The 24,903-nt window shown below is 38.2% G+C and overlaps 1 protein-coding gene across 2 annotated transcripts; it reads left to right on the top strand.

The window, feature by feature from the left end:
* The first annotated feature begins 848 nt into the window (after positions 1–848).
* Positions 849–21,495, top strand: CDC16 (cell division cycle 16). 2 transcript variants are annotated; one of them, XM_048327174.1, is made up of 18 exons: positions 849–968; positions 3,889–3,943; positions 4,840–4,937; positions 5,440–5,478; positions 6,284–6,424; positions 7,787–7,946; positions 8,590–8,684; positions 9,310–9,443; positions 10,497–10,576; positions 12,141–12,190; positions 12,871–12,944; positions 14,912–15,037; positions 15,783–15,935; positions 16,541–16,604; positions 17,069–17,130; positions 19,216–19,351; positions 19,915–20,005; positions 21,099–21,495. In XM_048327174.1, the coding sequence occupies exons 1-18, from the start codon at positions 921–923 to the stop codon at positions 21,362–21,364; spliced, it is 1,872 nt and encodes a 623-aa protein (XP_048183131.1). In that variant the 5' UTR covers positions 849–920; the 3' UTR covers positions 21,365–21,495. The 2 variants fall into 2 exon arrangements, with proteins under 2 accessions (XP_048183131.1, XP_048183140.1); XM_048327183.1 differs by lacking the exons at positions 849–968; positions 3,889–3,943 and having other exon boundaries at positions 4,885–4,937; positions 5,636–6,424.
* The last annotated feature ends 3,408 nt before the right edge of the window (positions 21,496–24,903 follow it).

Below are 24,903 nucleotides of genomic sequence, written 5' to 3'. Positions count from 1 at the left end.
AATCCTGACACAAGTCTTCCTTCTCCATCAAAGCAAACACATGTGATTCTTCTTCTTGTCCCAGGCATACCCACTCCAAGATGTATTGGGCAACACCTGAATTACTACAAATCTGGCATTTTAATGGTTCACATTACTTGGGTTTCAGTAGTGAAAGCTGACATGGTTCAGCAGTGTCCTAGTGGATGATTCTCTAATCTGTGTGATACCAAAAATGCTTGAGACATGCAGGACTCATAGAAAACCTCCTGACACACCATCCACCAGCCCTACAAAGTCCTAAGGGAACATTTTCACCACAAGGATGCAGCAGCCAAAGAGGGCTCTCAGGGCAACAGATCTCTATAGGAGCCCTGGCAGAGACAATCGCAGGGTGTGCTGAGCTGGAAGGGACCCACAAGGATCATCGAGTCCAACTCCCGGCCCTGCACAGCACCATCCCCAAGAGTCACACCATGTACCCAAGACCATTGTCCAAACGCTACTTGAACTCTGTCAGGCTTGGTGCTGTGACCACTTCCCTGGGCAGCCTGTTAAAATGCCCAGCCATCCCTCTGGGTGAAGAACCTTTTCCTAATATCCCACCTAAACCTTCCCTGGCACAGCTTCAGGCCATTCCCTCGGGTCAAATTCCACGGACAATCTTTCACTTCGACACTGTGAAGAAGCCCATCAGCACAAATTTCTCGGGGTATGGACTGCAGAGAAAAGTCCCAGGATATGTTTATTTGGGGCGTGTGGAGGCAGGGGCCCGCGCAGGAGGATGTCCCCGGCGGCCCCACCGCTCCCGGAACGCCGTGCTCAGGGCGCTGTTTCCGGGAGGGAGGGAGAGAAGGCGGGGGGCGGGTTTGGGCGCTGCACCGGTGGGCGGCCCGCGGTCCCTCGGCGGCTCCGGGATCCAGGACGGCGCGGGAGCGAGGATGAACTTGGAGCGGCTCAGGAAGCGAGTGCGCCAATACATCGACCAGGTGAGCGCCCAGCGGGGGCTGCTGGGGAAGGGGCGGCAGGTCCCCGGGTTTTCCTCGAGGAAAAACCGGTCTCGGCGTGGCTCCCGCAGTGAGGGAGGCCAGGGCGGGGCGGGCAGCGGTGCCGGCCTCTGCAACGGCTGAGAGAGCGTAATTTTGTAATTATGCCCCGTTTTCGCTGGAAGGGGAAGGAGCGGCGGTAGCACAGGGTGCGGCGGGCCGGAAGCGCCGCCTGTGCAGTCTCCAGTGGCAGCCGGGGCCTCCCGGTGGGTTTTCCTGGTTTCTCCCTCGTGTGGAGAAGGAGGAGGGGAGCCGCTGTGGGGCTGCTGTGTAGCGAAGGCGTATTTGCAGGATCCCGCCCTCTCGGATTGTGCAAGCTCGGCTGTGCTTACCTAAGGCAGGGGAAAACGGCCTCAATTGCTCCAGGGCAGGTTCAGGTTGGACATCAGAAAAAAAAAAAAAAATCTCGTCGCTGAAAGGGTGATTAGGCACTGGAACCGACTTCTAGGGAAGTGGCGGAGTCACCCTTCCTGGAAGTGGACATGGCACTTGGTGATACGGTTCAGTGCGTATGGTGAGTTCTGACAAAGGTCGGACTTGATTATCTTGGATGTCTTTTCCAACCTTAATGATTCTATGATCATTACAGGGGGGAATGGATTCAAACTAAGAGAGGTTAGATTTAGATTAGATAGTAAGAACAAATCCTTTACTGTGAGGGTGGTGGGGGTGGAACTTGGAACAGGTTTTCCAGAGAAGCTATGGATGCCCCATCCCTGGAAGTGTTCATGGCCCGGTTGGATGAAGTTTTGAGCAGCCTGGTCCGGTGGAAGGTGTTCCTGCCCATGGCAGGTTGGAACTAGACAATCTTTAATCTTTTTGACTCAGACCATTCTGTGATTCTCTAGCTGGTGATTAAACTCATCACACTCCTGCAATGCTGCAGACGGCTCTTAGGAGGGCAGGGTTGTTTTCATTTGTTGATGGATTCAGCAATTATGTTGCTGCAGGGCAAAAAAGAAAAAAAAAGACACAAGAGAAAAAATGCATTAATAAATTAGATTAAATGTAGCATCAAACTGTTCTGCTCTCCTTCCAGTTCAGACTTGGTGCAGGCATCATTGCTGAGGAAAGCACATCCCTTAAATCAGCAAAGACATTTCTCTGTGTGGCCAGCAAGTCTGACTGAAAGGCTGATTAGGGACCTAAGCTAATTTGATGGGTTTGATTGGTTTGGTTTGCTGTTCTCATTTGAGCTAAACTGTTTCACCAAGCTGCTTTGCTGCACAGCTGTATAGACAGCTGTGCACTTTTGAGGAAGGGGCATCGGGAGAAACATGAGGTTGCTTTTTTGTTTAATAATGTGTCATTCTATAGTACTGTAAAACTGCTCAACAGAAGTCATGCAGTGCCTTGTAGGCCTGGATTATACCTTTCTTTTGTGGTGTTGAGAGAATTATTTAAGTCTCTTTTCTTTTAGACAGCTACTAAATGTGTGTGGGGTTGTTTTGTGGGTTTTTGTGGATTTTCTTTTCCCCTTTGGGAGTGCAGATTGAACTATTCTCTTGACAAATTTGCTGGGCATTCTTAATCCCCATCAAGTTGGAAATGTGGGAGCACATGATAGAAGAGGCCGCTTAGGTCATGGAGTGTGGTGCTTTATGAGGACTAGGATATCATCAGTGTGTGCGTTTCAGAAAAGACTGCCAGACCTCTGCTCCAAAAGCATAATCCAGTCTCTGAGGTTCTGAACAAACTCCACAACTGCAATGGTGTGGGAGAGGACAGAAGCCATCAAGGCTTTCTTAGTCTTCAGAGAATCACAGAATGGTTTGGGCTGAAAGGGACCATAAAGACCATCCAGCTCCAACCTCCCTGTGAGGGGCAGGGACACCTTTCACTGGAGCAGGCTGCTCAGAGCCTCATCCAGTCTGGCCTTGAACACTTCCAGGGATGGGGCATCCACAGTTTATCTGGGCAACCTGTTCCAGTGCCTCACCACCCTCACAGCAAAGAACTTCCTCCTAACATCTAGTCTAAACTTTCTCTCTTTTTCAGTTTGAATCCATTCCCCCTTGTCTCCTTACTACATGCTCCTGTAAAGTCTTAGAAATCCTTGAAATGGCAGGGTATTTGTTAAATGTCCAGCATATCCTCGGCATCATATTAGGCCTTATTGCATGGAGTGAGATAAAAAGGAACCACAGTAATGCCTGGTGATCTTCTCAGGAGATAATCCCAGCCAATTCTGTGAGATTTTGCCTGGCACCGCAAATCTGGTGGCAGCGCTAGCTGGGTTAGTGGAATATACCTGCAAATTCTGCTTCAATCTGACCTCTGGTTGCCACCACTCTTACCTATGCCACTCACTTCTGTCAAACTGGAGTCTCAAGAGGGAAACCGTGTATCCAAGAATGAGGGGAAATTCATGCAGGCACTATGGATTTATGTGAGGTTGAAGCATCTTGACTGGAGAAGGAAAATTTCTTGATTGGAGATGGTGCTGCTGAAGTTACCTGAAGTAATTTATGTGCCCTTTTTATATATATAGTGTTCTCTTTATTTTAAAATGTAGCATTTATTTTAACTGGAGGAGGGAATTCTTCCTACTTTTTCAGTGATGGCAAATCAACTAACGACCTATTGCCGTACTTACTCAGCACATAACTTTTGGTCAAAGATACCTGCATTATATTGAAGATAAATGAGCAACTCTACATTACTTTTGGATATCCCTTGGAGGTTACAGTATTGGCCCTTTTAAGCTATGTTTTTAAGTTACAAAGATCTGAAATGTGAATCACTATTCATTAGAGACTACGTGCACAAGATGTTAAATCTGACTGATGTACAGTGTATTTTAAAATTATCCAGAAAAGCTAACCCTAGAGAAATACTAATTATTTCTGTCATGCTTTTACAGCAACAGTATCAAAGTGCCCTGTTTTGGGCTGACAAAGTAGCTTCACTGTCTCATGGTAAGTGGTTGCTTTTTATATTGTATTTTATTAACCTCTTTCTGACAGTGTTCTGTTTTGGTGGGGGTTTAGTGCTGTTTGGCTAAATGTTAATGTTTTGAGTTTGGTGTAAGTGCTTTTTTGTGATATTTGGAATGCTGTTCTCCTAAACAGAGCAGAGCTCATCTCCTTTCCCTTTTGAACTTCGTGTTAAAATTCATGTTTGACCAAACCTTAAGGTTTGTTTTCCTTAAGAAACAAAAATTAAAAAACAAGAGCAACAAGAGACCATGGTGGTCTCCCACAGGACTCACAGTTGCCCTGGGTGACAAGTACAGTGCGGGTTTACAGAGGGAGTTGATGCTGATTGCCTGCGTCTGCCAGCACTTACACTTCTTAAAGTGATTCCAGGGGCTTAATCCCACAAAGGCTTTGGTTGCCAGTAAGGTAGGAGGGTACTAAGCTGTACTTCTGAAATTGCAGCTGCAAGCTATGGAAGTCTACTGCTTTCATTGTAGTTAGGTTCCCACTGATCTCTTTACTGAGAGAGACATTTATGGGTTGTTTTTTTCTGCCCTATGTCCAAGAGCAGGGTAACCTGCAACTGCTGCTTTTTAAAATCTGTATCATTGTTGTCTCCTCCTCATGACACACCTCTGTTACGACATTCTTTGTGCTCACTGTCCAGTGCACTATCTGATGTCGTTAAAGTTAAAATCTGATTATCTTTTCCTTGTAATCTCTCACTGATAGATATTGTAAGTTCTCTATACGTATTTATAAGTAAAATTTTGTAGCTCGGTAGGATGCTAGAGTAGGGGGAAGATACTTCTCTAGTGAAGCAAAAATGAACATTCTGTATTAAAGTGTTTGAAGATATATTGTAAAGCAATGATTTATAATTTGCTCTTTTTTAGAGGAACCACAAGATATCTACTGGTTGGCCCAATGTCTTTACCTAACAGCTCAGTATCACAGGGCAGCACATGCCCTTCGATCGCGGAAGTTAGATAAGGTAAGTCAGTTTAGTCAAAGACACGCTACTGTTACCCCTCTTTTAAGACTCTGCTGCTAACCACAGTGACTTCTTCACCATCACAAGATTATGTTTATAAGAAAAGTAATTGAGAAAGCTGCATGATGTAGTTTATAATGATGTAGCTATAGCCCTGTGTTCAATTGGTCAGGTTCAAAGTGTTGTCCCCGGATAGGGTCACAGAAGAGAGAAGGGGTCCAAGGATGTGTAACTGCTGCAGGTATGGGATTGTCACTTCAGATGTAGTTGTTTCAATTTTCCTTCCACTCTGATAATGAGTGGTAAAGGCAAGAGTGAAGTAAGTGTCCTTCAAGAGTTTAGTAGTAGAGAAAGTGTTACAGGCTTGGTCAGGAAGGATTTTTGGTGGTGAAAGGGGTGAAGAAGCCATAGAACTGAAGAAGGAGAGAGTGAAATGGAGTCTGGCAGTGTAAGCAAACATGCTCTCTCTTTATAACTAATATGTACGAAACTTCTCTTTCAGTTGTATGAGGCATGTCGCTACCTTGCAGCTAGATGTCATGTGAGTACATATTTTAACCCCTATTGGAAACAAACTAAACTAAACTAAAGACACGTCTTGGGATGATTAGGTACCTGATAGGCAGTGTAGATATTTATGTTCATTGGAGCAACAGGTTTAAATTTTCTGACAGTTAATTTCATTCTTTAACTTTCAGTTGGGTCACTGGAGTATCCATTGTGGCACTACTTTGAAGAAATCCAACTGACCTTCTTTTCCAGGAAACACTCCTCTAATATTTTGTGGAGAAAGAATATGAAACATTTTTGTCTTGTGTCTTCATGTTTACACTGTTACTTGGTTGGTTGTAATCTGACCAAAGGAGATGTGATTTATGGTTGTGTAATTATAGTTAGCAGCTTTATACTTCTGTATAAAATGTCATACATAAAAAGTAAAATGCAGTGCTTTCAGAGACACAACTGAATCAATTGGTAGATTAAATACAGAAATTTGAAAGAGAGTAATGTGCTGCTTATAGAATAAGATGATTGTATTTTATTAAACACTGTGTTAACTATTTTTAGAACCATACCTCTCTGACTGCATAATGCTGAATAATAGATTTTTCTGTACATGCTTATTTTACAGTTTTTGCATTTTTGCATATTATAGATGACCAGTAAAAGAGCTAACTGCAGTTATAAAATGACATATGGCCAAATAAGAAAATGCATGCATGAAAATCTTGCTGATAAACACTGGTTGTTATAACGTATGCCTTTGAAACATGATGCTGTGTTTATTGGTGCTTTATGTACAGATTTTTCAAAACCTTGTCTTTTACATGCACATGTTTGGTTAGTATGCTGCAAAAGAGCATCAACAGGCCTTGGATATCCTCGATATGGAGGAGCCAATCAACAAACGACTTTTTGAAAAGTACTTGAAGGATGAAAGTGGGTTGAAAGATTCTACCACAGACTGGGAGATGTCACAGTCCTCTGTAAGTGACATTATTTTAAATAATATTTTTGTAGAAAAAAGAAGTGTGAAGTCAGAAAGTGATTTCACAGCTCTATGAATCTGAAACTGCATTAAGGCTTTGTTTTTCAGATAACATAATTTTCAGAAATGCTGAATCGTTCTTCTTTCAGACACAAGTTGTGTGTTAGCTCACCTGTATGAAAATAACTCGGTATGCAAAAATAAACAGTGCTTTTCAACAACTTCTTGTAAATTATTTGCAGACACTTAGCAGGAACTTCATGATCTAGCATTGTTTTTTACAGTCTTTTAGCTCTGTCTTGATAATGGATGCTAACATTTCTTTCAATTGGGCTGCAGGTTCTGAGATAACAAAGCAAGATTTTTTTCTTCTCCAGTTATTTTTAATGAAATACTTCATAATGACTCAAGTGGTGTTCTCAGTGGGATATTCTTTGATCACATTTGTGAAAATTATGTGAGCTGAAAGTGAAGTTTTTGAAGCTCAGTGAAAAAATTCTGTATAGACACACAGTTTAAAGAGATTGGTACCACGTGTAGGCTGAAGGGTCTGTGAAGAGTCTTCAGTTTCAGGGGTACAAGCTAAAATGTATTAGCTGAAATTACAGTGTAGGTGATTGACAGACAGCATTTTTCCTGTAAGACTGAAGTAGCAAAGTGGGTTACACTGTTGATGTGAACTGATTTTGAATGCTGGTTTAATGGGATTAAAGGACTGTTAGGTCTGATGATTGAGCTGAGTACTGGGTTAACTTTCTCTTTTGCTGACACTTTTGTGACCTTCTGACTGAACTGAATACCCATCTAGGGATTTTGAAAGAACATGTTAGTTAATAAACATTGGAGCACAACTGGTAATTATGGTCTTTCACTGTTTTCTTTTCTGGAATATCTATGTTTTGGATTGAAACTAAGGATATATTTTTCTGTTCAGAACAGCTGAGTCTGTTGACTTAGTCTTTCTCATCTCTACTGTGGTCATTCTTGTCTTGCATGAAGTATGTGGTTTAATGGTCAGCAAAGAAGTGTATTGCCTTGGGAAGTGACAGTGATATTTATTTCTCTATGTTGAATATGAAGGGAATATAGTATAATTAGGTTACAACTCAGCTTGTTTATTATTATATTACTTGTTTATTTCGAGCATGTGTTTGTTTGGCAGGAGGTAACCTGGCAGAGCATTCTTTGGATTTTTTTGAGGTAGTAGAGACAACTTTTTATTTAAAGACAGCACTAGAAAACCAGGTTTTATCATGCATGAAATACTTTTTACTTTCCAGGGAGCACATTTGATTTGTGCTCCAAACTAAATTGCAAACACTGATACAGTCTTTGACCTCCAGTCCTGCTTTTCCACCAGATCAAGAGCTCTATATGCCTTTTGCGAGGGAAGATCTATGATGCTTTGGATAATAGAACCCTGGCAACTTACAGCTACAAAGAGGCCTTGAAGCTTGATGTTTACTGCTTTGAAGCATTTGATCTTTTAACATCACACCATATGCTGACAGCACAAGAAGGTCTGGAGAGAAGTATTTCTCAAATACAAGTAAAATTTACCTGCTTTCTCAATCCGTGTTTTCCTAGATAAAAATTAAGGCAATACAACAAGTAACAGACTTCAAAACGTTAAGAATGGAAAATGTATAAAATGAGTGAAAATTAACATTTGCGCAAATTTGCGTTTGAACTTCTATTTTTCAGTCCTGCAGTGCTAGGAGTTGAAAGAAACAAAGTAACACAGCTGTCCTGCTTGTTAGCTCCTGGAGCTCTTCTGCTCTGCCCAGCCCAAAGAAAGTTTTATCATGTGTTCTCAATTTCACAGGCTTTGAACCAATGAAACGCTCCTGGGGTTTGCTTAGGTACATAAGGCATTGGTTAATAGAGCATTCTAAGTGATAAAATTTGACGTGTGGAGTAAATAAAAATAATGATGTGTTACTTCATCTTTATTAAATTTTATTTTAAAGTGTAGAAAGAATAACTAATCAATCCTTAATTTCCAAAATTAGTAGTATTATCTGTTTCAGTGTATCTGTGCTGTTGTAGTCCTTGCAGTTGGGATGACCATCATAAAATCCTTTGCCTCCCTAAGTTCTGAAATGTTGGATTTTGCTGTTTCTTCTGTAATATGACCACTTCAATGTTTTTTAATTCATATAGAAAAAGAACTTCTTGAATCTCTACCTCTTAATAGACAATGTACGGAAGAAGAAAAGGAATTGCTTCACTTTTTATTTGAGAATAAATTGAAAAAGGTAAGTCCAAAAATTGACTAAAAAGCTGGAGAATTGAAAGTATTGACTTCGGGAGTAAATTTTCTTGGATCCCATTTATTCTGAACATTGAAATAAATATGAGCTTTGTAATTTTTAAAATTTTTGATGCAGTACATCTCACTTTGTGCAGTAGTGCAACAGTTTTCTGTTAATTATTTTCTGGTGTGGTGACAACTTGAAATTCTGATTTACGTTTTTGAAAATTTATTTATTGAGAAACTTCTAGATGAGGAAAAGGAGTGTTAACAATGTAGACAAAATGTCAGTTACCTGAAAATATTGGGCTGTAACAACATCATTCCAGACTATTTTTATCCAAAGATAAGGTGAGAGCACTAAAAATATATATTGCTCAATTTTGATTTCTACAGCCTACACAAAAGATATTGACTATGGCAAGCATTTTGTGTGTTCTAAATGAGCTTTTAAGTACATTTGAAAGAAGCATTTTACCAAATACAGGTTTTATGGACTTTCAGTTTAAAAATAAAACTTTCAAGAACTTTAATTCTTAAATATATTTTTAGGACTAAAAATATTAATACTTTTACCATCTGATTTTAGTTTAGTTTTTGTTTCAGTTGGGGCTTTTTTTGTCTTTCAGTATAATAAACCCAGTGAAACACTGATTCCTGAATCAGTAGATGGTCTTCAGGAAAACCTGGATGTGGTAGTATCCTTAGCAGAAAGGCATTATTACAACTGTGACTTCAAAATGTGTTACAAGCTTACTTCAGTGTAAGTGCACAAAGCAACTTTCAGGTTTTTTTCTTGTGTGGTGGACTGTAATAATTATGCCTGGACTTGCAGCAAATATTGTTGTTCAATAGGTAAACATACATAACAATTTGATATGTATTGCAATATATATGTCATATATTATATATGTCTCAGGTATTTAAAATATGTAGTTTGTGTCTGGCAAGACATGGTATTTTTATAATACACAGAAGAAGTATCCAAGGTAAAACTCTGCTTAATCAGCACTGTGCTGCGTTTCCCTTCATGCATCCTTTTCCTTATCCTGGTACCTTCAATATTCTGTGCTCCCTACCTACGTCTTGTTTGGCCTTCAGAATGAACTGATTTGAATCATTTGGTTAGTTAGGAAGTTTGGTTTCTCTGGCAAATTAACAGTTACAATGTTATTGATAATGATCAAAAGATATTATTAATTTAAAAAGCTAGCATGTTATTTCTAATTTTGATGGCCGAGTACCTTTTATTGGTTGTTATGTAGCCCAGGCATGCGCTGCTGCTCTGTTGTCAGAGGGGTCAGAACGCTACCATGGTTTGCTTCTCAGCTACTGTAGATCTGGACTCATGGATGTGTTTCTGAATGCCACAGGAAACAAAATTTTACAACTGAGCTAAACATGACTCCTAAGGCATACTGCCTGGTGTTAACCTCAGGAAGTTGAGGACTACTGCTTGAAAGTTGCTGTCAAATGTATGGAAAAGATGAACAGAAATATTGTTTGCTGTCTGATGGTTAAATTTGAAGTGACCTGCAAAACAAAAGAGCATTTTATTCTGATTTTCTAATTGTGTATTCAGCTTGTCAGAATCCTCTGTTATCCTCTTTTGCTAAGCTAAATTAACTGTTATATTTCTGGTCTGTAGAGAGCCTTTATTATGCTGTTAATAGTTATCTTTTAGTAACAAATAGTTTTCTAGTGCCTAAAGTGGTAATTAACTGGAACATTACATGCTATAGAAGCAGCTTGCTTTTAAACCATTAAAGTTTTTGAAATGTGCATTACAGATTTTTTAAATTTTTTTTTTTTTTAGAGTGATGGAAAAGGATCCCTTCCATGCAAATTGTTTACCTGTACATATAGGGACACTTGTGGAGCTTAACAAAGCAAATGGTAAGGAGCACAGCACTTAATATGAGTCAACAGAAGGCTGTAAAGCCCCAATTTTAATAAAGAATTAAAGATGCCAAGAAACCCCCTTATACACCATTTGAAAAATTACATGTATTTTTCCTCCTACCTGCTGTTTCAAGAAAACAGTGGTAACTGATAAAAAAGGGAATTTCAGAGCTGACAGCAGGATTGAGGGTTAAGGGGAAGTAGTTGTGCAAAGAGTTCATGATCATGAGTGTTGCTGTCTTTTAACCACTGGACTGTGTAGCCGGGAGCCAGGGAGCTACAGTGCCTCATCCCTGTCATTGTGATTTCTGTTTCCAGGTGATCTTTGTACAGTATCTGGCTGTACTTTTTCTGCTCAACAATAAAATATAATAAATTAAAGTAGAAAGAACTCTTCAGCAGTTATGTATGCTTAGGTGAACATGCTTATTTTGTGATAGAAAAAATTCTAGACTCTTCTTGCCTTTGCTGTTGTGAAGGCCTCTTTTTAGGTCAAACAAATTAATAATCATGCAACACCTTTGTTGGAATTACAGTAGTAGCTTACTTGCAGCTGGGGTGGCTTTTTCTCATTCCAGACTGCAAGTAAATCAATTGAGCAGCTTGAATGTCTTTAAAATCAATTAGAAGATAGAATAAGGAGCTCATATGCTGTGCAATCTCTCATGATGGTTCATTATAAGTACACAAATAGGTCATTAGGTGTACTGGTACTTCTTGGTGATTAGTGAATATACTTCCCAGTTAATTTACAGTTAAGTACCTCCGAAAATGGGGCCAGTACTCTGTTTTTTCTTCTAAATCTGCCTTGAGAAGCATTATGTACCTAAGTTAGTATTTTGTAAGCCAGTTTTAACATTTGGTTTTTTCTGGAGCTGAGAGTTGATACAAAGTGCTGCAGGACAATCTCATCGGTTTAAGAGCACTGTGCTCTGAAGAAATAGAAACTTTACATTCGAAATTGCATAGGCAATAGGATTGTTATCCTGTAGCTGATTACTGCCGCAATTATTAGAAAATCTGTAGTAAGTTATTCCAGTAACTAGAATTATTATTTTTACTAAAAAAGTAATCACTTGAAATTATTCCAAATAATATAATAATTTATTTGCTTTTGTCCTATTTTCAGCATATTAATGCACAGGACTCTACTTTGAAATGGATCTAGCCAGTATGTTATACCTTTTAGATGTAGGAAGTTGAATAGTGTTTTACCTTGACAAGGTACATTCAAGTGTAATACTACTGGCATTTATTTTAATGTATGTTAATGACCTAAGTTGTTGCAGAATTCTTCAAGGGTGGGAAGTATAGCTGCTTATTTGTGTGGTATGAAGACTTATGGGTTGTTTTGGTTGGGTTTTCTTTAGCTAATTGCAAAACTGAATCTATTTTGAGGCAGTTTGAAGCATTATCACTAAAAGAAAACATTTTATTCCCATGCGGATTAATAATGTTAGATGTTCTGTGTATTTTGTATGGAAAGGTAAAATACTTGAAACATCTAAATGTTTTAGTTTGTTTTAATTTTCTTTTCTTGTTTCTTCCCACTATGTAGAGCTTTTCTATCTTTCTCACAAACTGGTGGACTTGTACCCGAATAATCCTGTAAGTTGTTCTAAGCTTTTGTTGCCAGGTAGTTTCTTTTTTAGGTGAAAGCATGTAAAAGTTGTAATGTATTAGTTTGAGCTACAGAATTCAAAATCTGTTTCTGGATGAAGCTTGTAAAAATGGTTCACTCCTTTTATTTTCTCTGCATTGTAATTTCCTTAAACCAAAGTTCTTTTTATAAAATTAAGTACCTGTAAAAGGTATTCAGTGCGAGCTACTTACTTTGATTAATAATTTAAAACAAATGCTACAGTAATAAATGTCTACATGTCTCTGAGCAATCTTTTCCAGTGTTTGATCACCTTCACAGTGGAAATTGTTTTTCTTTGACTTGATCTTAATTTTCTGTGTTGCATCTTGTACCTATTGCTTTCCATCCTATCACTGCACCCCTGAAAAGAGTGTGGCTCTGTCGTGTATTCCCTACCATTAAATAATTGAGGACAGCAATACGCTTTCCACTCAGCTCTTTCTTCATGAGGCTGAATAAGCCCCAGTTAGACAGGTACATGCCAGCAGTTCTAGCTTGTCTGCAATACCAAATAATTTGAAGAGCTGACTGTGATTTCAGTGAAAGTGTTCCTAACTTCTCTAATTATTGTCTTCTGCTCTTTTGATGCTTCACTAAAATGAGTGTGATATATGTAATAATATTCTATTTTGATTTTAATGTGTAGGTGTCATGGTTTGCAGTAGGATGCTATTACCTCATGGTTGGCCACAAAAATGAGCATGCTAGAAGATATCTCAGGTAACTTTTTTTTCTGTTTTCCTTAGTGAACCTCTTGCTCACTTGCTAAGTAAACATTTAATGTTCATGATTGTTTGTAAGCTCATAAACAGAAGCCTCAATATACTGGTTGCTACTTAAATACTCCTTTTGTTGCCACCCTCTCTTTGGGATAGCAATTTAGACCTCATCCATAGAGATACTTTAAAAATGAAGAAGACTTTTGTGGTATCTCTCTAGGCAGCCGCCTGCCTGTTCTGGGCAGTATAGTCCCTGCAGTCGCTCATGCTGCCGAGCTAAGTACAGCTGTAGGTGATCAGGCCTCAGCTCTTAGTTGAGGGACACTCAGGCATTCTCCCAGATTCAGGTGTCATATCCGAAAGGGAAGAATTATATAGAAAATTCTGACATTTGGCTGTCCAGTTCTTTCTGTACACAAGCAACTGTGGGCTTTTTACGTTTGGTCAGTGCTGTTTCCTGTAGGTCTTCTGTATGTGTAGTGAATATCAGCACTGGGGAGCAGGACCTTGCTGTGAAGTTGAGAATTTGTTTTGGTGCTGTAAGCTTAAACTGAGAAGGCATAAATCAACCTGTAAGACTAATTTTTCCTGAGACCTTTATAGACAATATATGTAAAGATGAGTTAGTCATTTAGACTTTTTAAATGCCTGCTTATTATGAGTAAAATGTTTAAATTCCTTACAAGTAGCACTGTGAAATTCTTAAAGAAGCTGTCTTGAGTGATATACTTGGTTTTGGTGCTGAAATAAAAAACATCTTTAAATGTACAAGCTTCCCTAGCCAGCAAGAAAGGTCTATAGATGTGTTGAAGAGAAAAACAAACAAAACAAAAAACGACAAATAGAACAACCATCAAAATTCAGAGTAGTTCTGGTAAAAGGGAAAAGAGGTCTGGTAAAAGGGAAAAGAGGTCTGCTAAAAGTGAAATTGTAAAAAGATGCTTAAATTTCTTGGAGAAGAATGATAGTGTAAAGCTAACAAGGCTAGGGACAACTGGAGGTTACACAGTGTTTTTCATAAAAGAAACTTGAAGAGACAGTCAAATACCCACATATCTTTCATTGCTGTCATGGGTGGCTAGAGACAATTGTTTGAGCATGTAAAGTTTGCCCCAGGAGACAGAAAACAAACCATTCTCTAGGATCTGTGATGAGAAATAGTGAGTTTAACTGTGACAGACAAAATTTAGATTATATGTAAGGAAAAAAATAAGTTTTTAAAGATAGTTAAGCAATAAGATAGAACACTTATGGAACGTGTATTATCTCCATGTCAGAAGCCTTTAAGAAAAGACCGGGCAGAGTTGTTATGAGCTGTTTAGTTATGAATGCCCTTGCTTTCAGACTCAGAAAATAATCTACACAGCTTTCTAATGTTCCCATCAAGTCCACGTTTTTGTAGAGACTCCAGGCTGCAGTCTTTATGCTCAGGTTGCAGTTTTCAGCTCAAGACTTGAGTGACATTTTGCATACTTCTCTGATGCATGGCCTGTGATGTGACAAATACTCCTCTTCTTCAAGGCTAGCACAATTAGATGGTGAAATTTCAACCTAAGTGTTCATTTGGTATTTTCATATTCTACTTCTTAAACTTGGATTTGATAGAATATATTTATTCCAAAATATATAGCTAGGATTTTGCAGTATGTTTTGAGTCACTACTAATGTCTTCTGTATTTTACTCAAGTCACCTACTATATAATTTTTTATGTTCAGTAATATCAAATAATTCCTCCTGTTTCTGAACAATAGCAGAAGTAATAAAATCAGTTCACAAGAATTTGTCATACTTCTAAGTGCTAAATAGTTTGAACTTTTAAAATGAGCTTTGTTTACCACTGGTCATTACAGACAATCATCATAATAGATACCTAACTGTGTGGCGTAGCATTGCTATCTAAGTAGTCATCTGAAGCAGATGAAATTTAATTTCAGATGTGTTTGCTTGTGACTTGCTCTTGTTTTTAGCAAAGCTACCACACTGGAGCGAACCTATGGACCTGCCTGGATAGCATATGGACATTCATTTGCAGTGGAGAGTGAGCACGACCAAGCAATGGCTGCGTACTTCACAGCTGCACAGCTCATGAAAGGGTATGTACAAAATATCATATTCAGGAAGATTACAATTAATCCATAAGTAGTGTAGAATATTGACTTACATCCCTTTAAACAGTAGCAATGCATTTGCAACAATTATGTGGTAGACAACAAGGAAGAAAAAAACCCCAATAATTTAACCATCTGCATTTAACTGTGTTATTTGTGATTGCTGTTCTGATTATATGTAAGTTCTAAAGTCAAGTTTTATATATAGGTAATCTAAGTTCTACCTGAACATCTTCTGAAATTTGTGAATCATGGTTGTCATACCAGGTCATCAACTGCTGTATAGTAATAGCTTGAACAGCTCTTTCATGCTGTGGGAGGGGGTTGTAAAATGAGTCATGAACTAATCGTATCATTTGCATATAAAACTATTGTATTGGATTGTAGTTACTGGCAAATGTAATTCTTTTAATGATTACTTCTTCCATATTCTATTTGCAAATTATATATATGAATGACATGAGGGAAAAAAAACCATCAGAAGTAAACTTAAGCACTGAGAAAATACGTGTGATTCCAGAGCAGGTTACAATTACATATTGGGGTTCAGTCTCTTGTTAAACAGACTTGTAAAGTCTTTTAAACTTCCCCTTAGGGTAGTAGTCCATTTACATCAACTTTTACTCGGATGTACATGAACATATGCAAACAGTTGGCATGTCTGTAGTTTGTGACTCCATTTTTGATAACCACACAGAAACAAACATGCACTTTCTTTTATGGTTTTTAGGTGTCATTTGCCGATGCTCTATATTGGACTGGAATATGGTTTGACCAACAACTCCAAGCTGGCTGAACGGTTTTTCAGCCAAGCTTTAAGCATTGCACCTGAAGATCCTTTTGTTATGCATGAAGTTGGAGTGGTAGCATTTCAAAATGGAGAGTAAGCTTGCAAAATATGATCAAATACTATCTTAAATATGGATTATTCTGAATTGTAATGTGCCAGTATATCTACTAAAGTACTTATATTGAACCATAGTGTCTTTCGGTTAGAGTTTAGATGGTGTTCACCTTAAACCCTTGCTTTTTGCATTGTTCTTCCATGTTTAAGATAGAACAAGGACAGAATTTAATGCTTGAGGAGCATCCAGAGATTGATACTATCTTCCATGCGCCTGTCATTGTGTAGCTGAATGCCTGAAAAGGCATTCGTCTGCACACATACTATTAAATTTTGTACAGCAAAACATTTTGTCAGCTCAGGAGGTTCCAAATATATTCTGGGAAAAAAACCCTAACCTATATAAGAAGTGCTTAGTCAATATTTTTAGTTTGATTCTGGTGTTTTTTTAGTTTTGTCTTGTTAGCTCTTAGGTCTACAATGCAAAATATAGCCAAATGTAAATTACTGGGATTTATATCTAATTGCAGTCATATGACAAAATATTGTCATAGAAATCTTTCTTGAATACAGTTTTCTCGTGCTGCTGATAAAAACTTTTCACTAATTTACTTTTCTTTCACCCCCACCCCTTCAATCCTTAGCTGGAAAACTGCAGAAAAGTGGTTCCTTGATGCACTGGAAAAAATCAAAGCTATTGGAAATGAGGTATTTTTTCTAATTACATGCAAGGTCATAAATTTGTAAAACTCCAGCAAATTCTGTAATATCTTGTGACAAAACATGTTGTGTTTATTTTAAGATAAAAGCAATATAGTATAAATTTTATTTTAAAACTGTGTCTTCAGTGCTCCTAGGCTGAGACTTGACATGACTTTTTCTCCTTAAGGAGAAAACAAGTTTTGTTTGGTTTGCATCAAGTTTTAATATCACTGACCTTTTAAAGAAATATAATTGGCTTTGGGGAATGTTAAAAACAGAAAAATGAGTTATTGAATAAATGTTTTGAGCTTGTGTGTTTTGTTAAGAATTTAAAATGCTCATGATATTTTTCTTGTTCATAAACATAATTCCCTATTTAGTTCTATGTTGTTTTTCTTTTTTTAAAGTAGACAAAATTTAGTTACAGTCTAGGAAGCTGCAGTTATTTGAATTGTTGCATTATTTTGCAGGTAACGGTTGATAAGTGGGAGCCTTTATTGAACAACTTAGGACATGTCTGCAGAAAACTTAAGTAAGCAGAGAGTACTGAAGCTACAGTTCTCTGTAATGCTGCACAAATGTGTTTTCTCTCTCATTTATGTCAAGATTATGTACCACATGAGAGCAGTGTAGAATTACCCTGTACGAACAAGATTCTCTGAATCAGCTTGTGAACATAACTACATTAATCACCCCTTATATCTCGTTTATTACACAAAAGTTAAAGTACTTAATGTAAAAGTCTTTCTTTTAATTATTGATTCTTATTAGATAGGGAATTGGTTGTAGGCTTTTAGATCCTTGTATGGGTGTGAATTTTAACTCTACTGTCCCAGTCCTCACATACTGAAATATGTCCACTGATTTAATTAATATAAAGGTGGGCTTGTGCCAATTAATTGCTTGGATTAGTACTTACTTTTTTTTACTGAAGTTAAATATTCAGTGGCATTATAACACAGCAAGGGAGTCTTACTTTGTGTTTTTTAGAACAAAACTATTTAATACTTCATTTCATATTTCCATTCCATGAATAGAAAAAGTGCAAAGTACATATACAAGCTTTAACAGTTTTAATATAGAGACATTTTCTCATTAATTACTTTAATCTGACTTTAACCAGTGCTTTCTTTTGTTCAATCAATGCCATTTTTTTAATGTTTTTAATGGTTTTAATTGCTCAATTGGTGTACACTGTAATTTTTGTTTCAAAGCTGCTAATGAGAATGTGATTATGGTAGATGAAAGTTGTACTTCTTCTTTGGCTTTGGTAGTAATTGCTTTGTGGTCAAATTGCCAATTAGTCTTCATTTTCATTATGAAGTAAGGAGGTATAATAGTTACTCCTTGTGCCAAGATCAAACAAAAGGCACTGCTTCTGGAATCTGTTCATGAGTATAATTGCAGGTTTTTTTCAAATACTTGTTTTGTTTATAATTACTTTTGTCTTTTTTTAATTTCTATAGTAAGTTACTAACTGCTTACATCATGCTTTGTATAACTTCTAATATTTGCTCAGGTTCAGAAATCAAAGCTAAAGTATTTTTGCGTCCTTATAAACAATCTTCTGAGAAAATCAGGTTGAGAATTTAGGCAGCTGTACATATGCTTTGACATCTTAAAAAAGTCTACAATAACAAATTTAGTAGAGTCTGTAATACACAATATGGCTATTATGAAAAAACTTACTGGATGTATGTCTACTCACTAGTATTATGTGGTTGACATTTGAAAGCAGCATGTTAAAATACAGTGGTAGTCAATTGGACATGTAAATACCATGAGTGAAAATGAAATTGAAATCATGTGAAAGGTTTGTGCAACAAGCAAACTGTTGTGTAATTTTTCTGCCTCAATTGTTATGTGATGTCCTCTAACAACTTCATGTGTTGCTCATTGTATAATTTCATTATCACTATAGATGTTAAAATTTCTTGTGAACAGGTGATTGCTATCTTTATTTTTAACAATGTGGAACTAGGATGTCAAATGTGACAACTTAATTTCTCAGAGTAATGTTGTAGTGTACATTTAATCCTTGTTTTATAAAATAACAAATGCAATAATCAGTCTAATAGATAATTTTCAAAGAAAGGGTGGTTGGTATTTGATAGAAATAATGGATATGTGTAAACCTTTTCTGATAGAGCGTGTTGCAAAATGACAGAATGTATGCAGCACTTAAGGGTTGTGAAATTTCTGCCCAGAGAGCTTTTCTCATTTTGAATGATGTGTGATTTAGTGTCATATTGCTCCTTCTCTCCCTTGGGAAAGCAAATGAAAGCTACAGAAAGAAAGCCAGTGCTACAATGAGCAGCATTAAACATCTAAAGCAATTTATCATATCAAATAGCTAAGATCTCCAAATGGGACCTAGCTGTAGGCAGCTGTTTTGCTACATAAGGAGAACAATGATTTCTTAATTACACTGAGGAAGAAAATTGTCAATATCCATTACTTTTTTGTACATTCTATTATGTTCAGAGCGTGAAGCAATAATTTTAAAGTTCTGGCACAATTGTGTTCCACTTTGCTAAGGAAAATACCCACAGGATACTGTAAAAACACCTTTCACCATGAAGCTTACTAACAGATCTCCTGTGTTTAACCCTAACAGGAAGTATGAAGAAGCACTGGAATACCATCGTCAGGCTCTAGTATTAATCCCTCAGAATGCTTCTACTTACTCTGCCATTGGTTACATACACAGCCTCATGGGCAATTTTGAAAGTGCCATTGACTATTTTCACACGGTACGTAACTGGCTTCAGCTGAGGGACTGGTCACAGATTCTGTTATTTACTGTTCCACTCTGGTTTGGGTTTGGAACAGAGAACCAGCGTTTTTTTCCAGGCTTCAAATTAGTGTTTATTTTATAATCTTAATTTGGTTTTTTTAAATTTTCTATATTTTATTGATTAGATAAAAAAATGGCCTCTTTGGCAAACTTTGCATTGCAATTTACATTTTATGTACAGAAGTTTCTCATGCAGCTGAAGTAATTTAAAATACTTCCAACCCAGAAATTTTACAGTAAGTAAACAGCAACATATGTTATATCTCATGACATGTGAATGATTTCCTGTCTGTATATATGTGCTTTTCTGGTTTTGTTTTTGTGCTTTTCTTGCTTACTACTTCAGCCAGTTCATATGATGGTATTATTTTGGTTGTGCAATGTTTTGCTTTTACAGTGAAGTCTATGCTCAGATAGCATCATGTAACGACAAACCAGCAAACTGAACCATAGCAGACTTAGGATGTAAATGTTTTCATTTGCTGCTAAGTACTTTTTACTGGTTTATTTTTATAATAGGCCCTTGGTCTCAGGCGGGATGACACATTTTCAGTCACGATGCTTGGACACTGCATAGAAATGTACATTGGTGATTCTGAAGCCTATATTGGTAAGTCTCTAACTTCTGTGTTTCTTAAAGTCATTGAGTCCTTTGAGAGGAGAGTTATTCTTACGTCAAGAAAGACTGCCTACCACTACCTAATTAACTCAGAAAGTAGAGGATGTTTTTGTTTTGGGGTTTTTTGTTAGTGGCTAAGTGAGTCAGAACTTACCAGCAATTGCAGATGACCACTGGTTTTTGTGAGCATCATGACAGTAAATTCTCACCAGCATAAAGAAAGGAAACATTTTGTCATTAAAGATATCGATGGTTTCTTTTATAGAAAACATTGATTTGTGGCATCTTAGATCCCAAAGGGAATGGGGAAAAAATAAAACAGAGGTATGGAGTTAGGAAATCAGAGCACTAATGCTAATGTTGTTGTAGAGCAAGGTATTTTCACCTTGACAAGACTTGGCTCTGTGGAGAAAGGATAAGTTCTTCTGACTCCAAAAATACAGCCTTATATATAGTTTAAAGAAAGTGCTTCATAACAGTAATAGATTATATTGCTGCAGGTTTAAATTCTCTATGATCATAAAGTTTTTTTCCCCACAAAAAAACTTTTATATTCTTTTTATAGATTTCTGCTTCCTTGAACTTAGTGATTTATCTGTAGTGAACACAGTTGATGTCCTGTCAAGCATGTTAAGAAGGCTGAAGCCTTAAAAGTAAAAGCCATCTGTGTGCTCTAGTGCTTTTCCTGCAGATGTTTCTTCTCAATATTGTCTTGCTCCATATGTAGTCATTTAACACATCTGGAAGAACCATGCAGCCATGTGATATGCATTCACGCAAACCAAGCTGTGTGTAACTTAAACAAGAAAAAAAGCCCCTTGGAGAATTGGGAAGAGGATTGGCAATTACTTCTCAAAACAGACATTTGAATCTGAGTTGTGCTTCTTGTATTGTGCTTTTTTAAAAAAGGAGGCTGCTGGATTTTTTCAAAACAACTCTATTCAGCTTCAGTCATTAAGCAGCAGCAGCTCCTTGATGGCCTGAAAGCAGAGAATCATAGTAGTTTCTGAATGATAGTTTCTTTGAGATTGCATTTTTGGGAGTATTATTTTGAAATAAACTAATGGTTTGTCTGTTTTCCCAGGAACAGAGATCAAAGACAAATTAAGATGTTATGACTTCGATGTACATACAGTGAAGACATTAAAGAACATAATTTCACCTCCCTGGGATTTCAGAGAATTTGACATAGAAAGACAAACTCTGGATGAAAGCGGCATAGTAACATTAGAGACATCAAATCAAAGGAAAAGTACAGATACCAGTCGCCCATTGGAAGAAACATTCGAGATTGAAATGAATGAAAGTGATATGATGTTAGAAACATCAATGTCAGATCATAGTACGTGACCATAAATACTGGTAGAGAGCTCGTTTTGTCTAAGTGCAGTATGTTTGTTTTAGCATTTTTGTTATGGTGTTGTACTTCCATGAATTTGCTATTTTTTATATGAATTGAATTCAAACTACTATGTACTTAACACTGGGAGTTTTATAGTTCCTACTTTATAAATATTCCTCTCCTGATAGCACTCTCATGAATCCCCATCTGGATCAAGAAGACTTCGTTGCATCAATGCAGGCCATATACATGGTTCGAATCTGGAGTATTGGCTATTTTGCACCTCTGTGCATTACTGAACTTGAATTCAAATTTTAGACTCAACTGCACTTTGAAATTCAAGGGTATCAAGGGAGGAAAAGCTTTGGGAGGAGTCTGTATTTTATAAGCAATTGCATACACTCTCACTGTGGAAATCTGTAGGGTCCAGGTGATCCCATTGCTTTCCTGTGAGCACCAGCACAGTAGTGTAGAGAAATCTGGTTCTGTCCCAGTGACAGTGGAAATTGTGCTGTGGCTCCACAGAGGGAATTGGAGATGCCCAAGTTTCCCTTCCATATGTTAGAAAATGTGGATTGGAGTTTGCACTGAGTGCAGAATTCAATACCAATCCCATATATTCTTAAACATGAGAAAGTAAGGTGAACCAAAATGTTTTACTTCCTAGTTCTAAAACAATTCACCCAAAGTTACACATTCTTGTGAAAAACATAGTATGAGCCATGAGTCGTAAGTGGAAAAGTATCCAAGCAGACAGTTGGAAAAATTAATCATTTAGGAAGCATATGCATCTCCTGGCCAGAGTCAGGTCTCTCTTCTTCAGTGTGGCTGGCAAGAAAAGTTCATGCAGAGGGGTTTCTTTTCTTTTGGAACCTGGTAATTTGTGTGTGGTGCAGGTGACTTCTTTGAGGTAAACTGAGATTTTTCCTGGACACTCAGGAAGAATCTATAACGAGTGTGTCTCAACAGATGCTCTGTTAGGCAGGTGTCTTCCTTTAAAGGATCTTTTGGTAGTTATTTTTACATCTGTATTTATGTATCCTGAATGACTGTAACCAAGACTATCTCATGGATAAGCGACAAGCAAAGGCTTGTTGCTGCACACACAGTAGCCAGAAGGGTATTGCAAATAGATTCTCAGAGAGTCTCAAGGAGCCAAACTCCTTTTTCTCTATATCATTATTTTTAATCCAGCCTATGTAAATTTAGTTTTCTAGTAAGACATCCTGGCAGTTTCTAAATGGAAGGTGGCAAAACAGTCTTCTAGAGAATCAGGCCTTTTGACTACTATCAAACATGGATATAATCTTGCGTTGTTTTTCTCTGTTACTGATTTTTTTCATTGGCAAAATGGTTTTAAAGATTGATAAAAGTTCATCTTTCTTCCTGCACTCCCCAGTTATGATCTGATAGTGTGTCGGCTGTGATGGCAACACTGATTTATGTTATTCCTGCCTGTAGGAATCTACTCTGCTACTTCCTCAGTTGTGGTAATACAAATCCTTGTGTGGTTACATTGTGAATGAAATCAGGGAAATGGAACAGCACTAAATCTGATCTAAATCTGATCAATTCTCCGTTTCAAGGAGGGCAAGCTACTGCTGTGTTACTTGTCATCAGTGGGTGGGAGTGGTTGGAGTGTGAGGAAACAGATGGAACAGTGAGAATGGGCACTGCTATAATGGCAGCATATCGTGACACTGTCCTTTGGCAGGTATCTGGTGGAGGTTCTTTGGCTGGCTGTTGCTAGCCTTCATTTATTGGTATCAAAAGTTACCTAGAAAGAAATGTATGCAAAGTGTCCTAGATTGTGGAGGACTCTTGGATGTCTCAGGAATTCTTGATATGGCTTAGCTTGGCTCCAAGCCTTTTAGGCAGCTGCAGGTGGATTGGAGCCTGTGAGCTGGTTCATTATGTATGTGTCAGGCAGGACTTTAGGGAAAGTTGTTCTCATTTATCTTTTGTTCAATGTTTTGACCTGCTCTTGTTCTGTCCAAATCCCTGCCTTTGTACTGGCAGTGCCTGCTTGCCATAGTCTTCTGCAACTCCCAGCACCTGTCCTGCTCTTCCTAGATAGTGCTTGGTGCCTTTCTGGGTTATTATGACATTCACCCTGGCTGTAGTTAAATTGAGTATTGTCCTTGTCCTCATGAGGACTTTGGTGATTAGTTTTGGCCTGATTTGACGTCAGATTCTTGCTGCTAGCCATTGCCATTGCTTCACTGGGCTTTGGCTGCTGGGTACAAGCGTCCAGGACTGTCAGGTTGGGTGGCTAATAAATATGCCCCCAAAAGAGGCATTTTTAGTCTGTCTCATAACTTCATCTTTCTCTTCCAAGGATTAGTTTTGTCCCAGAGTGGGGAGATCTGCCTTAAAAGGTTTTCAGAACAGATATGAAAACCCACAAGATACTTGTGCTGCAAATGGCTCCAAAAGTTCCTTCGTAGATACTGCTGCCTAAAAGATTTGAAAATGAATAAAAGATTTGAAAAGGAATAGCATGTTAGCTCAGTTGGTTAGAGATGGGTGCTAATAATGCCAGTGTTGCAAACTTAAACCCCATGTGGGCCATTCACTTAAGAATTGACTCCACGGTCCTTTTGGGTGCCTTCCAACTCAGACTATTCTGTGATTTCAGTTTTCTCAGCCAATGCCGCCTACTTTTATTATTCCACATCAGATCATGTATTTCCTTCATGCTGTGGACAGCTGTTTGAGGACCAGCAATGCAGCAGGATCTGAAGATTTGCAATGACTCTGTTTTCTGGTTAAATTGCAGGCATTTTTGCTCTTTCTGTCTAGTTTCTGTAGCTCCAGACGAGTCTGTTCATACATCTGTGACATGTCCTTACTTTGGAGCTTGCTATACCTCTGCCACCAGTTCTAGGAGATGTAGTCCAAGATATTCCAACTCACACAGGAATTTCAAGAAAACTTCTGGATCTAGATATTGCCACATTCGTTGATTGCAATCTAGGACTGAATAAGCCTTGCTCTGATTGATGGATCAGTACTTAGAATAATCATAGAATTGTAGAATGGTTTGGGTTGGAAAGGACCTTAAAGATCATGTAGTCCCAACCCTGCTGCCATGGGCAGGGACACCTCCCTGCCGGGTTACTCAAGGCCCTCTCCCACCCGGCTGTGAACACTGCCAGGAATGGGGGCATCCAAAATCTCCCCGGGCAGCCTATTCCAGTGCCTCACCATCCTCACAGTAAGTTTCTTGCTAACATCTAGCTTAAATTTCCGCTCGCAGTTTGTACCCACTCACCCCTTGTCCCATGCCCACAGTTCCTGCGGGAGCCAGGCAGAAAGGCCCGGAGGCGCTGTTTGGAAGAGCTCTCGCCGGCTGGCGGTGCATTGCCGAGGTGCAGGCACTGCTTCTTAATTATGACAGAACCTCCCTGCAGGCACAAGACTCCTGGCCTCATACAACTAACGATTAATGGCCTTTTTTCCTTTTTCCCACTGCTTTCTCCCCAGAATTTGGCTACCCCTCAGACCCTGCATCCCAAGACTGTGGATAACACACCCCCTCGCTGTC

Source organism: Corvus hawaiiensis, chromosome 2 (genome assembly GCF_020740725.1).
Source record: "Corvus hawaiiensis isolate bCorHaw1 chromosome 2, bCorHaw1.pri.cur, whole genome shotgun sequence".
Lineage (NCBI taxonomy): Eukaryota > Metazoa > Chordata > Aves > Passeriformes > Corvidae > Corvus > Corvus hawaiiensis.
Note: the sequence above shows the minus strand (reverse complement) of the source record. Positions and strands in the feature narration are given on the sequence as shown.

Coding starts and splice junctions, on each gene's coding strand:
- CDC16 (XM_048327174.1), top strand. CDS start 921: ATGAACTTGGAGCGGCTCAGGAAGCGAGTGCGCCAATACATCGACCAG. Junction 4,938..5,439: donor GATCGCGGAAGTTAGATAAG/GTAAGTCAGTTT, acceptor CTTCTCTTTCAG/TTGTATGAGGCATGTCGCTA. Junction 9,444..10,496: donor TGTTACAAGCTTACTTCAGT/GTAAGTGCACAA, acceptor TTTTTTTTTTAG/AGTGATGGAAAAGGATCCCT.